The sequence below is a fragment of the Halichondria panicea genome, chromosome 10, assembly GCF_963675165.1.
Source record: "Halichondria panicea chromosome 10, odHalPani1.1, whole genome shotgun sequence".
NCBI lineage: Eukaryota > Metazoa > Porifera > Demospongiae > Suberitida > Halichondriidae > Halichondria > Halichondria panicea.
The window spans coordinates 1,405,880-1,424,600 of NC_087386.1; the positions used below are offsets into that span (position 1 = coordinate 1,405,880).

The 18,721-nt window shown below is 37.6% G+C and overlaps 1 protein-coding gene across 1 annotated transcript; it reads left to right on the forward strand.

Moving 5' to 3' along the window:
* Nucleotides 1-10,013: 10,013 nt before the first annotated feature.
* LOC135343243 (solute carrier family 15 member 4-like) lies at nt 10,014-11,886 on the forward strand. The gene has a single exon (XM_064540238.1). It carries the CDS (start codon nt 10,136-10,138, stop codon nt 11,711-11,713), a length of 1,578 nt encoding a protein of 525 aa, XP_064396308.1. The 5' UTR covers nt 10,014-10,135; the 3' UTR covers nt 11,714-11,886.
* Nucleotides 11,887-18,721: the final 6,835 nt, after the last annotated feature.

Below are 18,721 nucleotides of genomic sequence, written 5' to 3' on the forward strand. Positions count from 1 at the left end.
ATAAAAACCACGTTCTTCGCCAGGAAATTGATGAAGCAAACAATAAAAACGAGCTTGCACAGAAGGAAATGGATGGCTTAAGGCAGAGGTTACAAGATTCATCTCATTGGATAATCAGCAAAGAAGAAGTTGAATTGACGAACAAGAAATTGGGAGATGGTGGATACGGTACAGTCACAGTGGCTAGTTTCCGTGGTATCCAAGTGGCAGCAAAACAACTTCACGGGATGATTCTAACCTCATACAATCGAGTAATGTTTGACAGAGAAATGAACATTGCTTCGAAAGTGAGACATCCAAACTGTGTACAATTCTTAGGTGCTGTGGTGGAGGAAGAGCCGATTATCTTGATGGAGTTAATGCCGACAGTTTTGCGAGAAATCCTTCCCAAAGAGCTAAACCGATTGTCACAAGATCAGATCCCACCGATATGTTGAGATATCGCTAGAGCACTAACGTACTTGCACTCCATGAAACCTCAACCAGTAATCCACCGCGATGTTAGCAGTGCAAATGTACTCTTGGAGCCAATTGCTAACTCGCTGTGGAAAGCAAAAATCTCAGATTATGGATCCACCAACTTTGCACCGCTGGTCAATACGAAGGCACCTGGTAATGCTGTGTATGCAGCGCCTGAGGCTTGCTCAGTAAAGTTGCAATCTACTAAAATGGACGTGTTCAGTTTTGGTGTGCTAGTTGTTGAAATTCATTTGAGGGAATTTCCCGATCCGAATAGTCGAGATCAAAGGGTATATCAAGTGGAGCTCATGTACCCTCAGATTGCTTCGTTGATTAAAAAGTGCCTGTGTGAAAAACCTGAGGACCGTTTGCATATGCTTGAAATCCTAGAACAGTTGAAATGAACTGCTATATAAATATGTACGTGTGTATAAATTAATTATAATTATGTGTTTTGAAATCACTTTCTTGAACACAATTATTACATAGTAATATTAAGGCATAATTATAAAGTACGGCATATAATTATAAAAAAGTTTTAAAGAATATGACTTTGTAATCACAAGCATTTTTCAGGTCCGACAGAAGAGACAGCAACCTACAGAAATGCAGGCAGCACTGAACATGTCGACAGTGACTGAATAGTTATAATTATGCTTTCAACAAACAAACACTCAAGAGTTATATGGGCTTTCAAGTTTATTGTGGAATATCCTCAAGCATGCAGTACTATAGAGCTCTGCGTCTAGTCATGAGTCATAATTATACTTAATATAGATCTACATGGGGAATTTCTTTATAATTATGCATACGGAACCTTTATCATGCAGCAGCAAGTGCAAAACATCTATTTCACAACAAATATTGCTCTCAAAGGTAATCAACAGTTGACCTAACACCTGATGAGAAACCTGAAAATCCAGCTACTAAACAGTCAGCTCTATATATACCTGTTCATTGTCCGCCATACTGAGCCAGAGATACTTCGACGCTAACCAGTTCTACAGCAGAGAGAGATCAGTAGCAATAAGTTAATCATTCCTTACAGTATTGGCCATCTCGTGCATGACCATCGTCTGCATATTTCATGTGTATAGCTCTTCCACCTGTACTGGTAAAGATATAGTGCATGTATGAGTCACCTTTGACAGAAGTGAAGTAATTACAATATTAAGTACAGTGGAACCTCTGTTAACAACCACCTCCGAATAAAGGCCAGCTGCTATATATAACAGCCAGGCACCCAGGTCCCAAATGAACAGTTTGTGTACAAAACAACCTCTCAACAAAGGCCACCTCAGTCTGTATAAAGGCCAAAACATTGTTCCCCAAAGGTGTCCGTTATAGAAGGGGGTTCCACTGCACATGTATACTGCATGCACAACAGATTATCATTGTTTATTATCTTCATAATTGTTGGGACTGAAACACTGTTTGTTCATCAGCAGCACATTGTAGTAGGATTGTTCACTTCTTATCATAATTATATACACCTAACAAAACAATTGCTCCCAAAAGTATTAAAATCAAAATAAGAGTAAAGCCCAGCCTGCATGAAATAATTCAAACAATGGACTCTACTAACAGCAGCTCAAGGGACCATACAAAGCCAGTGATAAGAAAGAGATGCAAGTATCAAGTGAGGTGGTTCTATTCAAAAGGAGCATTTCTTGTTTTACTGTGGACTACACTTCTAAGTGCAACTACAGGGTATTATATGACAGATCTAGGAGGAAAGATTCTCTTAAAAATAGACGAGCAACACCATTTTCAAGGGATCATAGCACTACCGTTCATTGCAATCCCATTGCTAGGATGGTTAGCAGATGCTAAGCTTGGAAACTACAGAGTCTTTAAATTGAATTGCTTTGTTTTACTGATAGGAACGATATTTGGCTGTATTCAAATTCTCTACTTTCCACTGTTGAATTCTATTGCACTAAGATACACAAGTGCTGTCATCATAGTACTAGGATATGGAGTGTGTGCAACAAATATAGCAGTTTGCTTAATGACAGCCTTGCAGCTTGGTTTAGATCAAATGCCAGATGCTTCTTCCACTAACGTTTCAAGCTTCATCAGTTGGTTCCTGTTTTCGATCAATATTGGATTTTGGATTGCTGACTGGCTATCAAATGCATTCCTTTATTGCATAAACTCTTCAACAATCAATGACATACAGAAAGTGCAACTGTTTAGCTTATTTCCAGTATTGTGTTTGGTAATTATTTGTTCCACGATGTTTTTGTTAGCTTCAAAATGGCTAATTATTGAACCAAAGTCGCCTCAAGCCCTCAAAACCATCTACCAAGTTCTCAATTTTGCAGCCAAGCACAAGGCTCCTATTTATCGCAGTGCTCTCACATACTGGGAGGAAGACGTACCCTCTAGACTAGATCTGGGGAAGACAAAGTATGGTGGACCATTTTCTATAGAGCAAGTTGAAAATGTCAAAACCTTCCTAAGAATACTTGTGATGTCTTTCCCAATATTTATCATTTTAATAGCATTTTGGAGTATTTACATAGATTCAAATAAAATCATGTTTGAAAGTGTAAAGAATCTTAACCTCAACATTACTAACTGTACATCAAGCATGGTATACACGTTTAGTTTGAGCCTTTGGTGGAGTGGTATTGTCACAACAATTGTCTACGAATTTGCATTATATCCATTCATAAGAAACAAAGTACCCAGCTCTATCCGACGAATTGGAGCTGCAACTTTATTCATCCTGTTATTGAATATTATAAACTTAGCTATGCAATTTAGTCGATACACATGGATATCAGTACTTTATATGGGAACTCTCGATGGTTTCATATTGGTACTCTTGTTAAATGGAATATTTGAGTTTCTGTGCGCCCAGTCACCATACAACATGCGAGGACTCTTGACTGGCTACATGATGTTACTATTGTATTTTGCGATATCTCTGAACGACGTAATGAATGATATTGGAACGGATAACAAATGTTATACATCAACTGCACTGAGTGTGATTGGATTGGTCCTGTACTGCCTCCTGGCATGCTGGTACAAGAGGAGAGTTAGAGACGAGGACTACAATGCACACAGAGTGGTGGAGGAGGTCTATGATCGATACCTCTCTCATGTACAGTATAGAAACAAGAATAACTGTGTATCTCCGTATAGTGAAAGTCAACTGATTACGTCCATGTATAACAATTACACACTTAACACATAATTATCTGTTTCACTGAACATTTTCTGAGGACCGTTTGCATATGTTTGAAATCCTGAAACAGTTGAAATGAACTGCTATATAAATATGTACGTGTGTATAAATTAATTATAATTATGTGTTTTGAAATCACTTTCTTGAACGCAATTATTACATAGTAATATTAAGTGCATAATTATGAAGTACGATAAAAGCTTTTCCTTTTGTCAGGTCCGACAGAAGAGACAGCAACTTACACAAATGCAGGCAGCACTGAAAATGTATATACACCGACAGTGACTGAATAATATTAATATAAGTCAAGTTATAATTATGCTTTCAACAAACAAACACTCAAGAGTTATATGGGCTTTCAAGTATATCGTGGAATATCCTCAAGCAGTACTATAGAGCTCTGCGTCTAGTCATGAGTCATAATTATAACTGATATACTGATCTACATGGGGAATTTCTTTATATGCATATAGAACTTTTATCATGCAGCAGCAAGTGCAAAACATCTATTTCACAACAAATATTGCTCCCAAAGGTAATCAACAGTTGACCTAACACCTGATGAGAAACCTGAAAATCCAGCTACTAAACAGTCAGCTCTATATATACCTGTTCATTGTCCGCCATGTTGAGTCAGAGATACTTCGACGCTAACCAGTCCTACAGCAGAGAGAGATCAGTAGCAATAAGTTAATCATTCCTTACAGTATTGGCCATCTCGTGCATGACCATCGTCTGCATATTTCATGTGTATAGCTCTTCCACCTGTACTGGTAAAGATATAGTGCATGTATGAGTCACCTTTGACAGAAGTGAAGTAATTACAATATTAAGTACAGTGGAACCTCTGTTAACAACCACCTCCGAATAAAGGCCAGCTGCTATATATAACAGCCAGGCACCCAGGTCCCAAATGAACAGTTTGTGTACAAAACAACCTCTCAACAAAGGCCACCTCAGTCTGTATAAAGGCCAAAACATTGTTCCCCAAAGGTGTCCGTTATAGAAGGGGGTTCCACTGCACATGTATACTGCATGCACAACAGATTATCATTGTTTATGATCTTCATTGTTGGGACTGAAACACTGTTTGTTCATCAGCAGCACATTGTAGTAGGATTGTTCACTTCTTATCATAATTATATACACCTAACAAAACAATTGCTCCCAAAAGTATTAAAATCAAAATAAGAGTAAAGCCCAGCCTGCATGAAATAATTCAAACAATGGACTCTACTAACAGCAGCTCAAGGGACCATACAAAGCCAGTGATAAGAAAGAGATGCAAGTATCAAGTGAGGTGGTTCTATTCAAAAGGAGCATTTCTTGTTTTACTGTGGACTACACTTCTAAGTGCAACTACAGGGGTATTATATGACAGATCTAGGAGGAAAGATTCTCTTAAAAATAGACGAGCAACACCATTTTCAAGGGATCATAGCACTACCGTTCATTGCAATCCCATTGCTAGGATGGTTAGCAGATGCTAAGCTTGGAAACTACAGAGTCTTTAAATTGAATTGCTTTGTTTTACTGATAGGAACGATAATCAACTGCGCTCAAATTCTCTACTTTCCACTGTTGAATTCTATTGCACTAAGATACACAAGTGCTGTCATCATAGTACTAGGATATGGAGTGTGTGCAACAAATATAGCAGTTTGCTTAATGACAGCCTTGCAGCTTGGTTTAGATCAAATGCCAGATGCTTCTTCCACTAACGTTTCAAGCTTCATCAGTTGGTTCCTGTTTTCGATCAATATTGGATTTTGGATTGCTGGCTGGCTATCAAATGCATTCCTTTATTGCATAAACTCTTCAACAATCAATGACATACAGAAAGTGCAACTGTTTAGCTTATTTCCAGTATTGTGTTTGGTAATTATTTGTTCCACGATGTTTTTGTTAGCTTCAAAATGGCTAATTATTGAACCAAAGTCGCCTCAAGCCCTCAAAACCATCTACCAAGTTCTCAAGTTTGCAGCCAAGCACAAGGCTCCTATTTATCGCAGTGCTCTCACATACTGGGAGGAAGACGTACCCTCTAGACTAGATCTGGGGAAGACAAAGTATGGTGGACCATTTTCTATAGAGCAAGTTGAAAATGTCAAAACCTTCCTAAGAATACTTGTGATGTCTTTCCCAATATTTATCATTTTAATAGCATTTTGGAGTATTTACATAGATTCAAATAAAATCATGTTTGAAAGTGTAAAGAATCTTAACCTCAACATTACTAACTGTACATCAAGCATGGTATACACGTTTAGTTTGAGACTTTGGTGGAGTGGTATTGTCACAACAATTGTCTACGAATTTGCATTATATCCATTCATAAGAAACAAAGTACCCAGCTCTATCCGACGAATTGGAGCTGCAACTTTATTCATCCTGTTATTGAATATTATAAACTTAGCTATGCAATTTAGTCGATACGCATGGATATCAGTACTTTATATGGGAACTCTTGATGGTTTTATAATGGTACTCTTGCTAAACGGAATATTTGAGTTTCTGTGCGCCCAGTCACCTTACAACATGCGAGGACTTCTGACTGGCTACATGATATTACTATTTGTTTTTGCAATATCTCTGAATGACCTAATGAAGGATATTGGAACAGGAGTTAAATTGTATACATCAACTGCACTGAGTATGATTGGATTGGTTCTGTACTGCCTCCTGGCTCGCTGGTACAAGAGGAGAGTTAGAGACGAGGACTACAATGCACACAGAGTGGTGGAGGAGGTCTATGATCGATACCTCTCTCATGTACAGTATAGAAACAAGAATAACTGTGTATCTCCGTAGTGAAAGTCAACTGATTACGTCCATGTATAACAATTACACACTTAATTAACACATAATTATCTGTTTCACTGAACATTTTCTGAGGACCGTTTGCATATGTTTGAAATCCTGAAACAGTTGAAATGAACTGCTATATAAATATGTACGTGTGTATAAATTAATTATAATTATGTGTTTTGAAATCACTTTCTTGAACGCAATTATTACATAGTAATATTAAGGCATAATTATGAAGTACGGTAAAAGCATTTCCTTTTGTCAGGTCCGACAGAAGAGACAGCAACTTACACAAATGCAGCAGCACTGAAAATGTATATACACCGACAGTGACTGAATAATATTAATATAAGTCAAGTTATAATTATGCTTTCAACAAACAAACACTCAAGAGTTATATGGGCTTTCAAGTATATCGTGGAATATCCTCAAGCAGTACTATAGAGCTCTGCGTCTAGTCATGAGTCATAATTATAACTGATATACTGATCTACATGGGGAATTTCTTTATATGCATATAGAACTTTTATCATGCAGCAGCAAGTGCAAAACATCTATTTCACAACAAATATTGCTCCCAAAGGTAATCAACAGTTGACCTAACACCTGATGAGAAACCTGAAAATCCAGCTACTAAACAGTCAGCTCTATATACATGTTCATTGTAGTGAAAGTCAACTGATTACGTCCATGTATAACAATTATACACTTAACACATAGTTATCTGTTTCACCACAAATTTTATTATGTGAGGGATATTTTTTTGTTTTTGTTAAAGACCTGATTGTGTGATAGACTGTCCATAGTATTAATAATTCATAGTATTAATTGTTAGCTGAAAAATTACAGCACTTGCTTCAGATCGAAATCACCTGAGAAAAACAACTGTATAGTAAACATGACATCATGGGTATATACAGTAACCTGTGTACACTTATGTAACTCATTAGTAACACACCTATAATAATTATAATATGCTAGAAATGCTCGTTTCTGTCTTTCTTGTACTTATATCAAAACATCAACTCTATTCTGCTCCCAGACAATTAGAAAATAACCGTGCTTTAGAAAGTTATTTCTAAAGCACGGCCGGAACCGAGACTACTCCATGCAACCTCTTGACCACGTTCGGTATCGTAAAACTGTAACGCTATCTTTATCATTGAAACAAAAACTTAGCAGCACATTAGTTTATATAAGAAAAACAAGTAACGCTATCTTTATCATTGAAACAAAAACTTAGCAGCACATTAGTTTATATAAGAAAAACAAGTACAAGTTGCATACATGACAATGGGGGGGGGGGGGGGGTTAAATGTGCTACTAATTATATAGAAAACATAGTGATTAGATCTATAGAGCATCAGCTTGAAATAAGTGAAAGAATGGACTCCACTAACAACAGCTCAAGGGACCATACAAAGCCAGTGATGAGAAAGAGATGCAAGTATCAAGTGAGGTGGTTCTATTCAAAAGGAGCATTTCTTGTTCTACTTTGGACTACACTTATCAGTGCACTTCTGGGATTTTATGTAACAAGTTTGGGACAAACTATCCTTTTAGGAACATTCGAGAAAAACGATTTATCAATTGTATTCATAGCGCCGCCATTTTTAACTTTCCTTGCTATTCCATTCCTAGGATGGTTAGCAGATGCTAAGCTTGGAAACTACAGAGTCTTTAAATTAAACTGCTTCTTATTACTAATTGGAACAATCTTCTGCTCCATTTATACTCTCTACTTTCCCATGCTAAACTCTGTTGCACTAAGATACACAAGTGCTGTCATTGTAGTGCTAGGATATGCAGTGGGTGCAGCAAGTATAGCAGTTTGCTTAATGATCGCCTTGCAGCTTGGTTTAGATCAAATGCCAGATGCTTCTTCCACTAACGTTTCAAGTTTCATCAGTTGGTTTGGGTTTTTAATCTTTCTTGGGTTCTGGATTTCTAACTGGTTATCGAATGCACTCATTTATTGCATACCGTTACTTTTGACAATCGACGATACTTTGAAAATGCAACTGTTTACCTTATATCCAGTAATATGTTTGGTAATTATTTATTCTTCAATGTTTTTGCTAGCTCCAAAATGGCTAATTATAGAACCAAAGTCGCCTAAAGCCATCAAAACCATCTACCAAGTTCTCAAGTTTGCAGCCAAGCACAAGGCTCCTATTTATCGCAGTGCTCTCACATACTGAGAGGAAGACATACCCTCTAGACTGGGCCTGGGGAAGACAAAATACGGTGGACCATTTTCTACAGAGCAAGTTCAAGATGTGGAAACATTTCTACGAATACTTGTGATGTCTTTCCCAATATTCGTTATTTTAACAGCGGGTGGGAATATACTCATCAATTTCACGGTTGTTGATCAAGGGGTAATATTTGATGCAATGCAATATCATCTTAATCCCAACATTACGAACTGTACATCAAGCATTGTATACAATTTTAGTTGCAACTTTTGGTGGAGTGGTATCGTTACAACAATTGTCTACGAGTTTGCATTATATCCATTCATAAGAAACAAAGTACCCAGCTCTATCCGACGAATTGGAGGTGCGGCTCTACTGTACATATTACTGAATATTCTTAATTTGGCCATGCAATTCTATCCATATGCACGAGTATCAGTACTTTTCATGGGGGCTCTCAGTGGCTTCTTATCTGTACTCCTAATAAACGGGATACTAGAATTTGTGTGTGCCCAGTCACCATACAACATGCGAGGACTTCTGACCGGCTACATAATATTTCTTGTACTTCTCTCAGTATCTGCCAACTTTCTCATGAGATTTTTCCATTTTTTGATCTATAAACATTCGAAATATTACGTTATCCCTTCAATATCAACTGCACTGAGTGTGATTGGATTGGTCCTGTACTGCCTCCTGGCTCGCTGGTACAAGAGGAGAGTTAGAGATGAGGACTACAATGCACACAGAGTGGTGGAGGAGGTCTATGATCGATACCTCTCTCATGTACAGTAGAGACAAGAATAACTATGCACCTATATAGTGAAAATCAACTGCCATACTGTTTCACCACAAGCTTAAATTTGGTTTCATTATGTGAGTGCTATTTTCTTGTTCTACAGGTAGATTTGTTTGCGAATTCACTGTTTAGCTCATATTATTTTGCTGGTATTAAATTCTGCTCAAATTGTGAAATTAATGTTATTCATAACGTTTCTAATTACTCGCAAGTGGTTTTAATGAGTTCATCGCAATTTCCAATTATCTGTGAGTACAGGGACTCATTTGCAGAAATAGCAGAAATTAAATACTCGCGAAAATATGTCACCTTAAAATTAAGGTACTTTCATCTTGTTATGCCTCGAGGCGTAGCCGCACGAGGGATACTTGTTCACAAAGGAGGGGTAAGTATATAGCTATCATTAACAGCAACAAATGTAACACCAGCCCTGCATGGGAAGCATACAAATATTATGTCATTGCAAAACTGAAACATACGAAACATAATTATTATTATTATACATCCTTATCAGAGTTGGGACAAGCATGTTGTTTGTTCACCAACAGCACATTACATCATTCATATCACAATTATAACAATTTTCCTGGAGGAACAGTTATAATTGGCTTCAAGCATCTGAAAAGAATAACTCCACTAACAGCAGCTCAAGAGTCAACCATAGTAATTAGTATGAAACAAGTGATGGGAAAGAGGTGCAAGTATCAAGTGAGGTATTTCTATTCAAAAGGAGCATTTCTTGTTCTATTGTGGACTACACTTATCAGTGCAACTGTGGGGTCATATCAATTTGGAGGAAGGCTCATCATAGGATCACATCGGAAGAATGTTTCTATAGTGCTCGTGGCACTATCATGTTTAACTTGTAGTACCATCCCACTGCTAGGGTGGTTAGCAGATGCTAAACTTGGAAACTACAGAGTATTTAAACTAAGCTGCTTTTTTTTACTAGTTGCAGCAATAGTCATTTCCATCAATGTTCTATGCTTTCCCATGCTAAACTCTGTTGCGCTACAGTACACAAGTGATGTCATCCTAGCACCAGTATTCGCAGTGAGTGCAGCAAGTACAGCAGTTTGCTTAATGACAGCCTTACAGCTTGGTCTAGATCAAATGCCAGATGCTTCTTCCACTAACATTTCAAGTTTTATCAGTTGGTTTGTATTTTCAATTGTTTTTGGGTTCTGGATTCCTGAGTTGCTATTGTATGCACTCCTTTATTGCACACATTCTTCGAGTCTCAACATTTCACAATTATTCAGCTTATTTCCAGTGACTTGTATGGTTATCATTTGCTCTTCAATGTTTTTGTTAGCTCCAAAATGGCTAATTATAGAACCAAAGTCACCTCGAGCCCTCAAAACCATCTACCAAGTTCTCAAGTTTGCAGCCAAGCACAAGGCTCCTATTTATCGCAGTGCTCTCACATACTGGGAGGAAAATGTACCCTCTAGACTGGACCTGGGGAAGACAAAATATGGTGGACCATTCACTACTGAGCAAGTAGAGGATGTGAAAATCTTCCTAAGAATACTTGTGACGTCTTTACCAATATTTATCATTTTAACAGCACGTGGGTATATGAATCCACTCAGTTTCATAGTTGACAGTAATGTGAGAAAGATTAGCATAGAAGTACTGCATCTTATCAACCCCAACATCACCGAATGTATGTCAAGTGTCGTATACACTTTCAGTTTCAACTGTTTGTGGAGTGGTATTGTTACAACAGTTGTCTACGAATTTGCATTGTATCCGTTTCTAAAAAAAAAAGTAACCAGCTCTATTCGGCGAATTGGAGCTGCGGCTTTATTTAACATGCTACTGAATATTCTATATTTGGCTGCACAATTCTGTCCACATGTATGGGGATCAGTTCTACATTGTGTCGTGGAATTTTTCAGTGGCATCATGTTTGTACTCATACTAAATGGCATACTGGAATTTGTGTGTGCCCAGTCACCATACAACATGCGAGGACTTCTGACTGGCTACATGATGTTTCTATCGTTTCTCTCGCTATCTCTGAACATCTTTAACGCATTACTACTATATTCAAATCATATACATGCACATCACATTGTCCCTTCAATATCAACTGCACTGAGTGTGATTGGATTGGTCTTGTACTGCCTCCTGGCTCGCTGGTATAAGAGGAGAGTTAGAGACGAGGACTACAATGCACACAGAGTGGTGGAGGAGGTCTATGATCGATACCTCTCTCATGTACAGAATAACTGTGTGCCTTAAGAGTGAGAGTCAAGGACAACATGAGTCACATGACTGAACTGACTACACTCATGCATGCATAACGTACTATCTGTTTCTAAATCACCACAAGTTTAAACATTTAGTTTCAATGTTATTTTGTTATTCTGTGTTTAAATACCCTACAATATAAACAAGGTTACGTGTACACAGCTGGAACCATGCATATGTTATATAAAGCATACATGCATGTACCTAGTCAAGACTCACCATTAATGCTTAACAGGTATAATTATAACTTGTTTTTAATTCTCATACCTGTATCCGGCAATTGGCATGCCACGGGGATAACCTACAGTAAGGTTAGTACACTATCGCAATAATTGATTTATGAATACAGAATCAATTGATCGGCCAGCCAAAGACACTTTACGAGCACACACCAAACACTTACTTACTTGAATGAACCAAGTGTTGGCGAAGGAGGACTCCCTCAGAGAAGCAAACACATTGATTCCCCACCGGCACAGTCATGACCATCAATTTGACAGGCAGTCCCACACTCAAAGCTTACAGCCGTGATATGGATAATTCAAACAACACGATTACCTCTGCATGTACAAGTTCAAAATGGCAGTAGTTGCAGGGAGGATGTTCATATATTGATTTCTATTGATTTCTCTCACCCATCATTTTGGTAATATCATGAACATTGTTTGCCATATATGTATGCATCTTTCTTATTTAGCTGTTCGACCTCTGGAATGGTGTAGGTGTAGTGAGTCACATTTGAATGTATTTAATTATACATTGCCATGTTTATAAACTTTATCATTGAGGCTGTAACCCTGTTGTTCATCAGGGCACGGTCAGAATGTCATGTATTTCACAAACAATTCTATACAAAATCAGAGGACCATGGCCAGTTGGTATTAAGCAAGTAAAAGAATGGACTCCACTAACAGCAGCTCAATTGAGAAGTCAGGGAAGAGAAAAAGATTCAACTATAAAGTGAGGTGGTTTTATTCAAAAGGAGCATTTCTTGTTCTACTGTGGACTGCACTTATCAGTGCAACTTTGTGGTCTTATGTGGCAGATTTGGGACAAAACTTCGCCATAAGAAAATATTTAAAACTTATAGTAATATCAAGCTTAACTTTCTTTGCTATTCCATTCCTAGGATGGTTAGCAGATGCTAAGTTTGGAAACTACAGAATCTTTAAATTGAATTGCTTCTTCTTACAAGTTACAATGATTGTCAACTGCATTCAAATCGTCTACTTTCCCATGCTGAATTGTATTGTATTACAGGACATTGTTACAGCACTAGTATTCACAGTGAGCATAACAAGTACATCAGTTTGCGTAATGACAGCCTTACAGCTTGGTCTAGATCAAATGCCAGATGCTTCTTCCACTAACGTTTCAAGTTTCATCAGTTGGTTTGTGTTTTCAGTCTTTTTTGGAATTTCTGCTTCTGATTGGTTATACTCCTTAATTGCATAAACTTATCGACAATCAACGATATGCAAAAAGTACAACTGTTTAGCTTATTTCCAGTGATTTGTATGATTATCATTTGCTCTTCAATGTTTTTGTTAGCTCCAAAATGGCTAACTATTGAACCAAAGTCGCCTAAAGCCATCAAAACCATCCACCACGTTCTCAAGTTTGCAGTCAAGCACAAGGCTCCTATTTATCGCAGTGCTCTCACATACTGGGAGGAAGACGTACCTTCTAGACTAGATCTGGGAAAGACAAAATATGGTGGTCCATTCACTACAGAGCAAGTTGAAGATGTGAAAACCTTCCTAAGAATACTTGTAATGTCTTTCCCAATATTTATCATTTTAATAGCATGTAGGAGTATTTACATAGATGATAGAATCATGAAGTTTGGCAAAACACTGAAGGATCATCTTAACCCCAACATTACTGAATGCACATCAAACATCATATTCACGTTTAGCAGTGCTTGGTTGAGTGGCAGTGTTACAACAATTGTCTATGAATTTGCATTGTATCCACTCATAAGAAACAAAGTACCCAGCTCTATCCGGCGAATTGGAGGTGTGGCTCTACTTAATCTGCTACTGAATATTCTATATTTGGCTACTCCATATGTGTGGGTGTCAGTAATTTACATAGGGATTTTGAATGGCTTCTTAAATGTACTTTTGTTGAATGGAATATTCGAATTTGTGTGTGCCCAGTCACCATACAACATGCGAGGACTTCTAACTGGCTACATCAATTTTCTAATAATCGTTTCATTTTCTTTGAACTACCTTATCGGATATCTACTACTGAAATTTTCAAAGCAATATTACGTGGAACCTTCAATATCAACTGCACTGAGTGTGATTGGATTGGTCCTGTACTGCCTTTTGGCTCGCTGGTACAAGTGGAGAGTTAGAGACGAGAACTACAATGCACACAAAGTGGTAGAGGAGGTCTATGATAGATACCTCTCTCATGTACAGTACAGACAAGAGTAACTATGCAAGTTTAAATATTACGTAACTATCTGTTTTATGCATTCACTCACTCATACATGTAAGCACAAACAAGCTATTTGGGACAATTTTTCTCAATGAAATAATGTTACTGGGATGCCTCAGGGGAACAATAAACTGTACTTGTTTATCAGGCAATGATAACAAAAACTAGTCCAAATATAGTCAAAGCATGGCACCCTCACTAAAGTAATGACATACATTGTATATAGTTATGTATACATTGATTATATTATGTGTGACGTCATTGCTTTTAATAGAGCTAAGAGTACACAAACACAAACCTAAATTTTCAGTCGTCACCGTGAGTCTTGACAATCTGGGCAATCAAATCACACAATGACTTGAGTGTAATTTCTCTCATGTTTGGCAATCTCGAGACCACTATCCTAGCTCATCACGTTTGACTTACTGGATCATTATATGTTATAGAACTGTAACAATAGCAACACAGAGTGGTGGAGGAGGTCTATGATCGATACCTCTCTCTCATGTACAGTAACAATAACAACACAGAGTGGTGGAGGAGGTCTATGATCGATACCTATCTCATGTACAGTAGAGACAATAACAACACAGAGTGGTGGAGGAGGTCTATGATCGATACCTCTCTCATGTACAGTAACAATAACAACACAGAGTGGTGGAAAAGGTCTATGATCGATACCTCTCTCATGTACAGAATAACTGTGTACCTTAAGAGTGATATAGTCAAGTGATTATGCACACTTACACATAACATCATAATTATGCTCTGTCTGTTTTATTGTAGCACTTTATTTGTGTGTCATATAGTATACGCTACATAGTACATGTAGCTAATAAGTATATACCAATTGTCAGTTTTGTAAGGACTGCATGGTTTCAAGAAATCTTAGCTGTAAAACCTCAATACATTTGCTTTACAGCTGTAACAGTAACCTGTTTATAGCTATCAGAAACCAGTCCAAATAAGGTCAAGTATAAATTGAAACTAGATTGGGAAAACACAGTCGTTAAGTTAATTTCGCTTGCTTCAGATCGAGATCACACAAAAAAATTAAGATAATAAATATGACATAATAGGACTACAATCATGTGTGTATACACTGTGATAAGGAGAACAACTCGGAAATGGATATTTGTTCAGTTTTCTGGCTGGTTGAGTTTTCTTGCCACACAGTCGGAATGGCATACTATAACGACATACCTCAATGAGTTCCCCACCAGATAGTTAGAACAGTTCCAGAGCTGGTCATTCGGCACATGACCATCAATTTGTTTCTGTGGTTATGTGTTAGTACAGTCTCAGCTCAATACAGTCTACACATTGAGAAGTTGAAGAGGTCGCCCGATCCGTACACAGCAGTCATCACTGTATGTAGTCAATAATTATCATGAATCAAATGACAATAGACGATCATTAATTTTTACTTTTCTGTTGATTTGTTTCCTTCCTATAATAATTATTATCTTGATGACTATTGCATCTTTCCTGAGTAGCTGTTCCACATGAATTGGTAAAACATGTAATACATGAGTTACATTTCACAGAAGTTAACTACCGTATACCAGAATATTTTGCTGGAGAAAAACCTTTGTGAATGAGCCAAACCAGAAGAAAATTTATTGCATTCTGGCAAGGATCATGTGTAATTACCAAAATAATTCAGGTTTTGCGATTTTATTGTTGCGAATTGATCAACCCTTGCATAACTTTATTTGATACTTATATACAGTAATACGGTATAGCTGGTAATTTCCGGGGGACAAAGTATTCGTAGTTTTCGTGGTTGAACACTGGAGCACAAATAGTTTACCCGGCCCCAAACGGAGTGACCTTGAATACCTTACAAGCAGCAACAACGAAAATAAGATACACGAACTGACTACATATTGCTTCCCGTCCCCCTCCAAGTTCAGTACCTGTTATATAACGCGGTAATTATACACATCGATAATTTTTTCACAACAGATAATCAATGTTTATCATCTTCATTGTTGGGACTGAAACATTGTTTGTTCATCAGCAGTACATTAATTGTATATTTACTTTATTTGTGACACACAATTGCTCCCAAAAGTATTAAAACCAGAGGAACAGTTAACATGCCATAAAGCATCAGCCTGAAGTAATAAGTCAAAGAATGGACTCCACTAACAGCAGCTCAAGGGAGCATACAAAGCCAGTGATGAGAAAGAGGTGTAAGTATCAAGTGAGGTATTTCTATTCAAAAGGAGCATTTCTAGTTCTACTGTGGACTTTACTTTTCAGTGCGGCTGTGTGGTCTTATGTAGATCTACAAATGTTGGTACCAAGAATCATTATTGAAGACATCGATTTAGACATCTGGAAAACTGTTTCTCAAGTGTTCACAGCACTACCATTTCTAGCTTACATCATCATCCCAATCATAGGATGGTTAGCAGATGCTAAGCATGGAAACTACAGAGTCTTTAATTTAGCTGCTTCTTTTTACTAGTAGCACTGATAACGGTTTGCATCAATATTCTATGTGCTCACAAGATAAACTCTATTGCGTTACAGTACATAAGTTCTGTCATAATAGCACTAGTGTATGTAGTGGGTATAGCAAGTATAGCAGTTTGCATAATGACAGCCTTACAACTTGGTTTAGATCAAATACCAGATTCTTCTTCCACTAACGTTTCAAGTTTTATCAGTTGGTTTGTATTTTCACTCATTCTTGGATGTTGGATTGCTGACTTGCTATCAAATGCACTCCGGTATTGCATAAACTCTTCGACAATCAATGATATACACAAAGTACAACTGTTTAGCTTATTTCCAGTATTGTGTTTGGTAATTATTTGCTCTTCAATGTATTTGCTAGCTCAAAAATGGCTAATTATAGAGCCAAAGTCACCTAAAGCCCTCAAAACCATCTACCAAGTTCTCAAGTTTGCAGCCAAGCACAAGGCTCCTATTTATCGTAGTGCTCTCACATACTGGGAGGAAGACGTACCCTCTAGACTAGACCTAGGGAAGACAAAATAATTATGGTGGTCCATTCACTACAGAGCAAGTTGAAAATGTCAAAACCTTCCTAAGAATTCTTTTGATGTCTTTCCCAATATTTATCATTTTAACTGCGTGTTGGAATATACTCACACTAGGTTTTAATATCTATGTACATATACAAGTGTTTAACGAGGAAGTGCTGCATGCTAACACTACTGACAGTTGTACATCGAGCCTCATATACACTTCAGTTTCAACAATTTGTGGAGTGGTATTGTTACAACAATAATCTACGAATTTGCATTGTATCCACTCATAAGAAACAAAGTATCCAGCTCCATCCGGCGAATTGGAGGTGCAGCTTTATTGAATTTGTTATTGAATGTGCTTTATTATTTACTTGCACAATTCTGTCCAAATCATTTCTGGAGACCTGTATTTGCGGGGGCTGTCGGTGGCTTTTTACTTGTACTCTTGATAAATAGCATACTAGAATTTGTGTATGCCCAGTCACCATACAACATGCGAGGACTTCTGACTGGCTACATGATGTTTCTATTGTTTCTCTCACTATCTCTGAACTACGTACTAGTTGAATTGCTACTAAATGGAAAGCCTTTGCCAATATATACTCTCCCTTCAATATCAGCTACACTGAGTCTGTTTGGATTGGTCCTGTACTGCCTCCTGGCTTGCTGGTATAAGAGGAGAGTTAGAGATGAGGACTACAGAGCACACAGAGTGGTGGAGGAGGTCTATGATCGATACCTCTCTCATGTACAGTAGAGACAAGAATAACTGTGTATATTTTGATTGATAGTCTATGCCCATAACACCACTTAACACACTATAATAATGTTTAGTTTCAATGTGTGTGCTATTTTGTTGTTATTGTTTAATACTCGAGCAATTGTCATGACACAATGGGGATGTATCATACAGCAGCTCGATATAGCTCACCCATGCTAGTCTCTGAACTGACATTTCTGGCTGGTTGAGTTTCAATTATAACCTGCAAGTGACTATTGTAACATATACCACAATAATTATAGATTGGTAGATATCACGCACGTTAGCCTAGCAATTGCATGGTCGTCCAGCCAGACATACTTTACGAGCCAACCAATCCTGCAGCATAGAGATACATTAGTGAAATGTCACACACTCAGACTCACTTGTGAATGAACCAAAGCACTCCCTCAGTGAAGCGAACACATTACCCATGCACCAGATAAAAGCAGCTCCAGCATGACCCTCAATTTATATAGTTAGCAAACAGTCGTCATCCATTACTTCTCACTAAAGGACATATTTATTTGACTTCAATAAGAGCACAAACAAAAATTTGCAGTTGTCACTGCATGTGAGTCTGGGTCATCAAATCACACAATGACAAGGGTTCAAAGGTGTGTGCAATTTTTCTCTCCATGGAATGTTTGGCAATCTTGAGACTAACTGTCTGCATCACGTTTGACTTACTGGATCATTATAATTATGTTGTAACAATATCTTCATCATTGAAACAAAAACAGTATTAACAAGCACATTAATAAAAAAAAACTTTCAAATACA

What these genes read in the sequence shown, in the direction of transcription:
- LOC135343243 (XM_064540238.1), top strand. Translation starts at nt 10,136, where the DNA reads ATGAAACAAGTGATGGGAAAGAGGTGCAAGTATCAAGTGAGGTATTTC.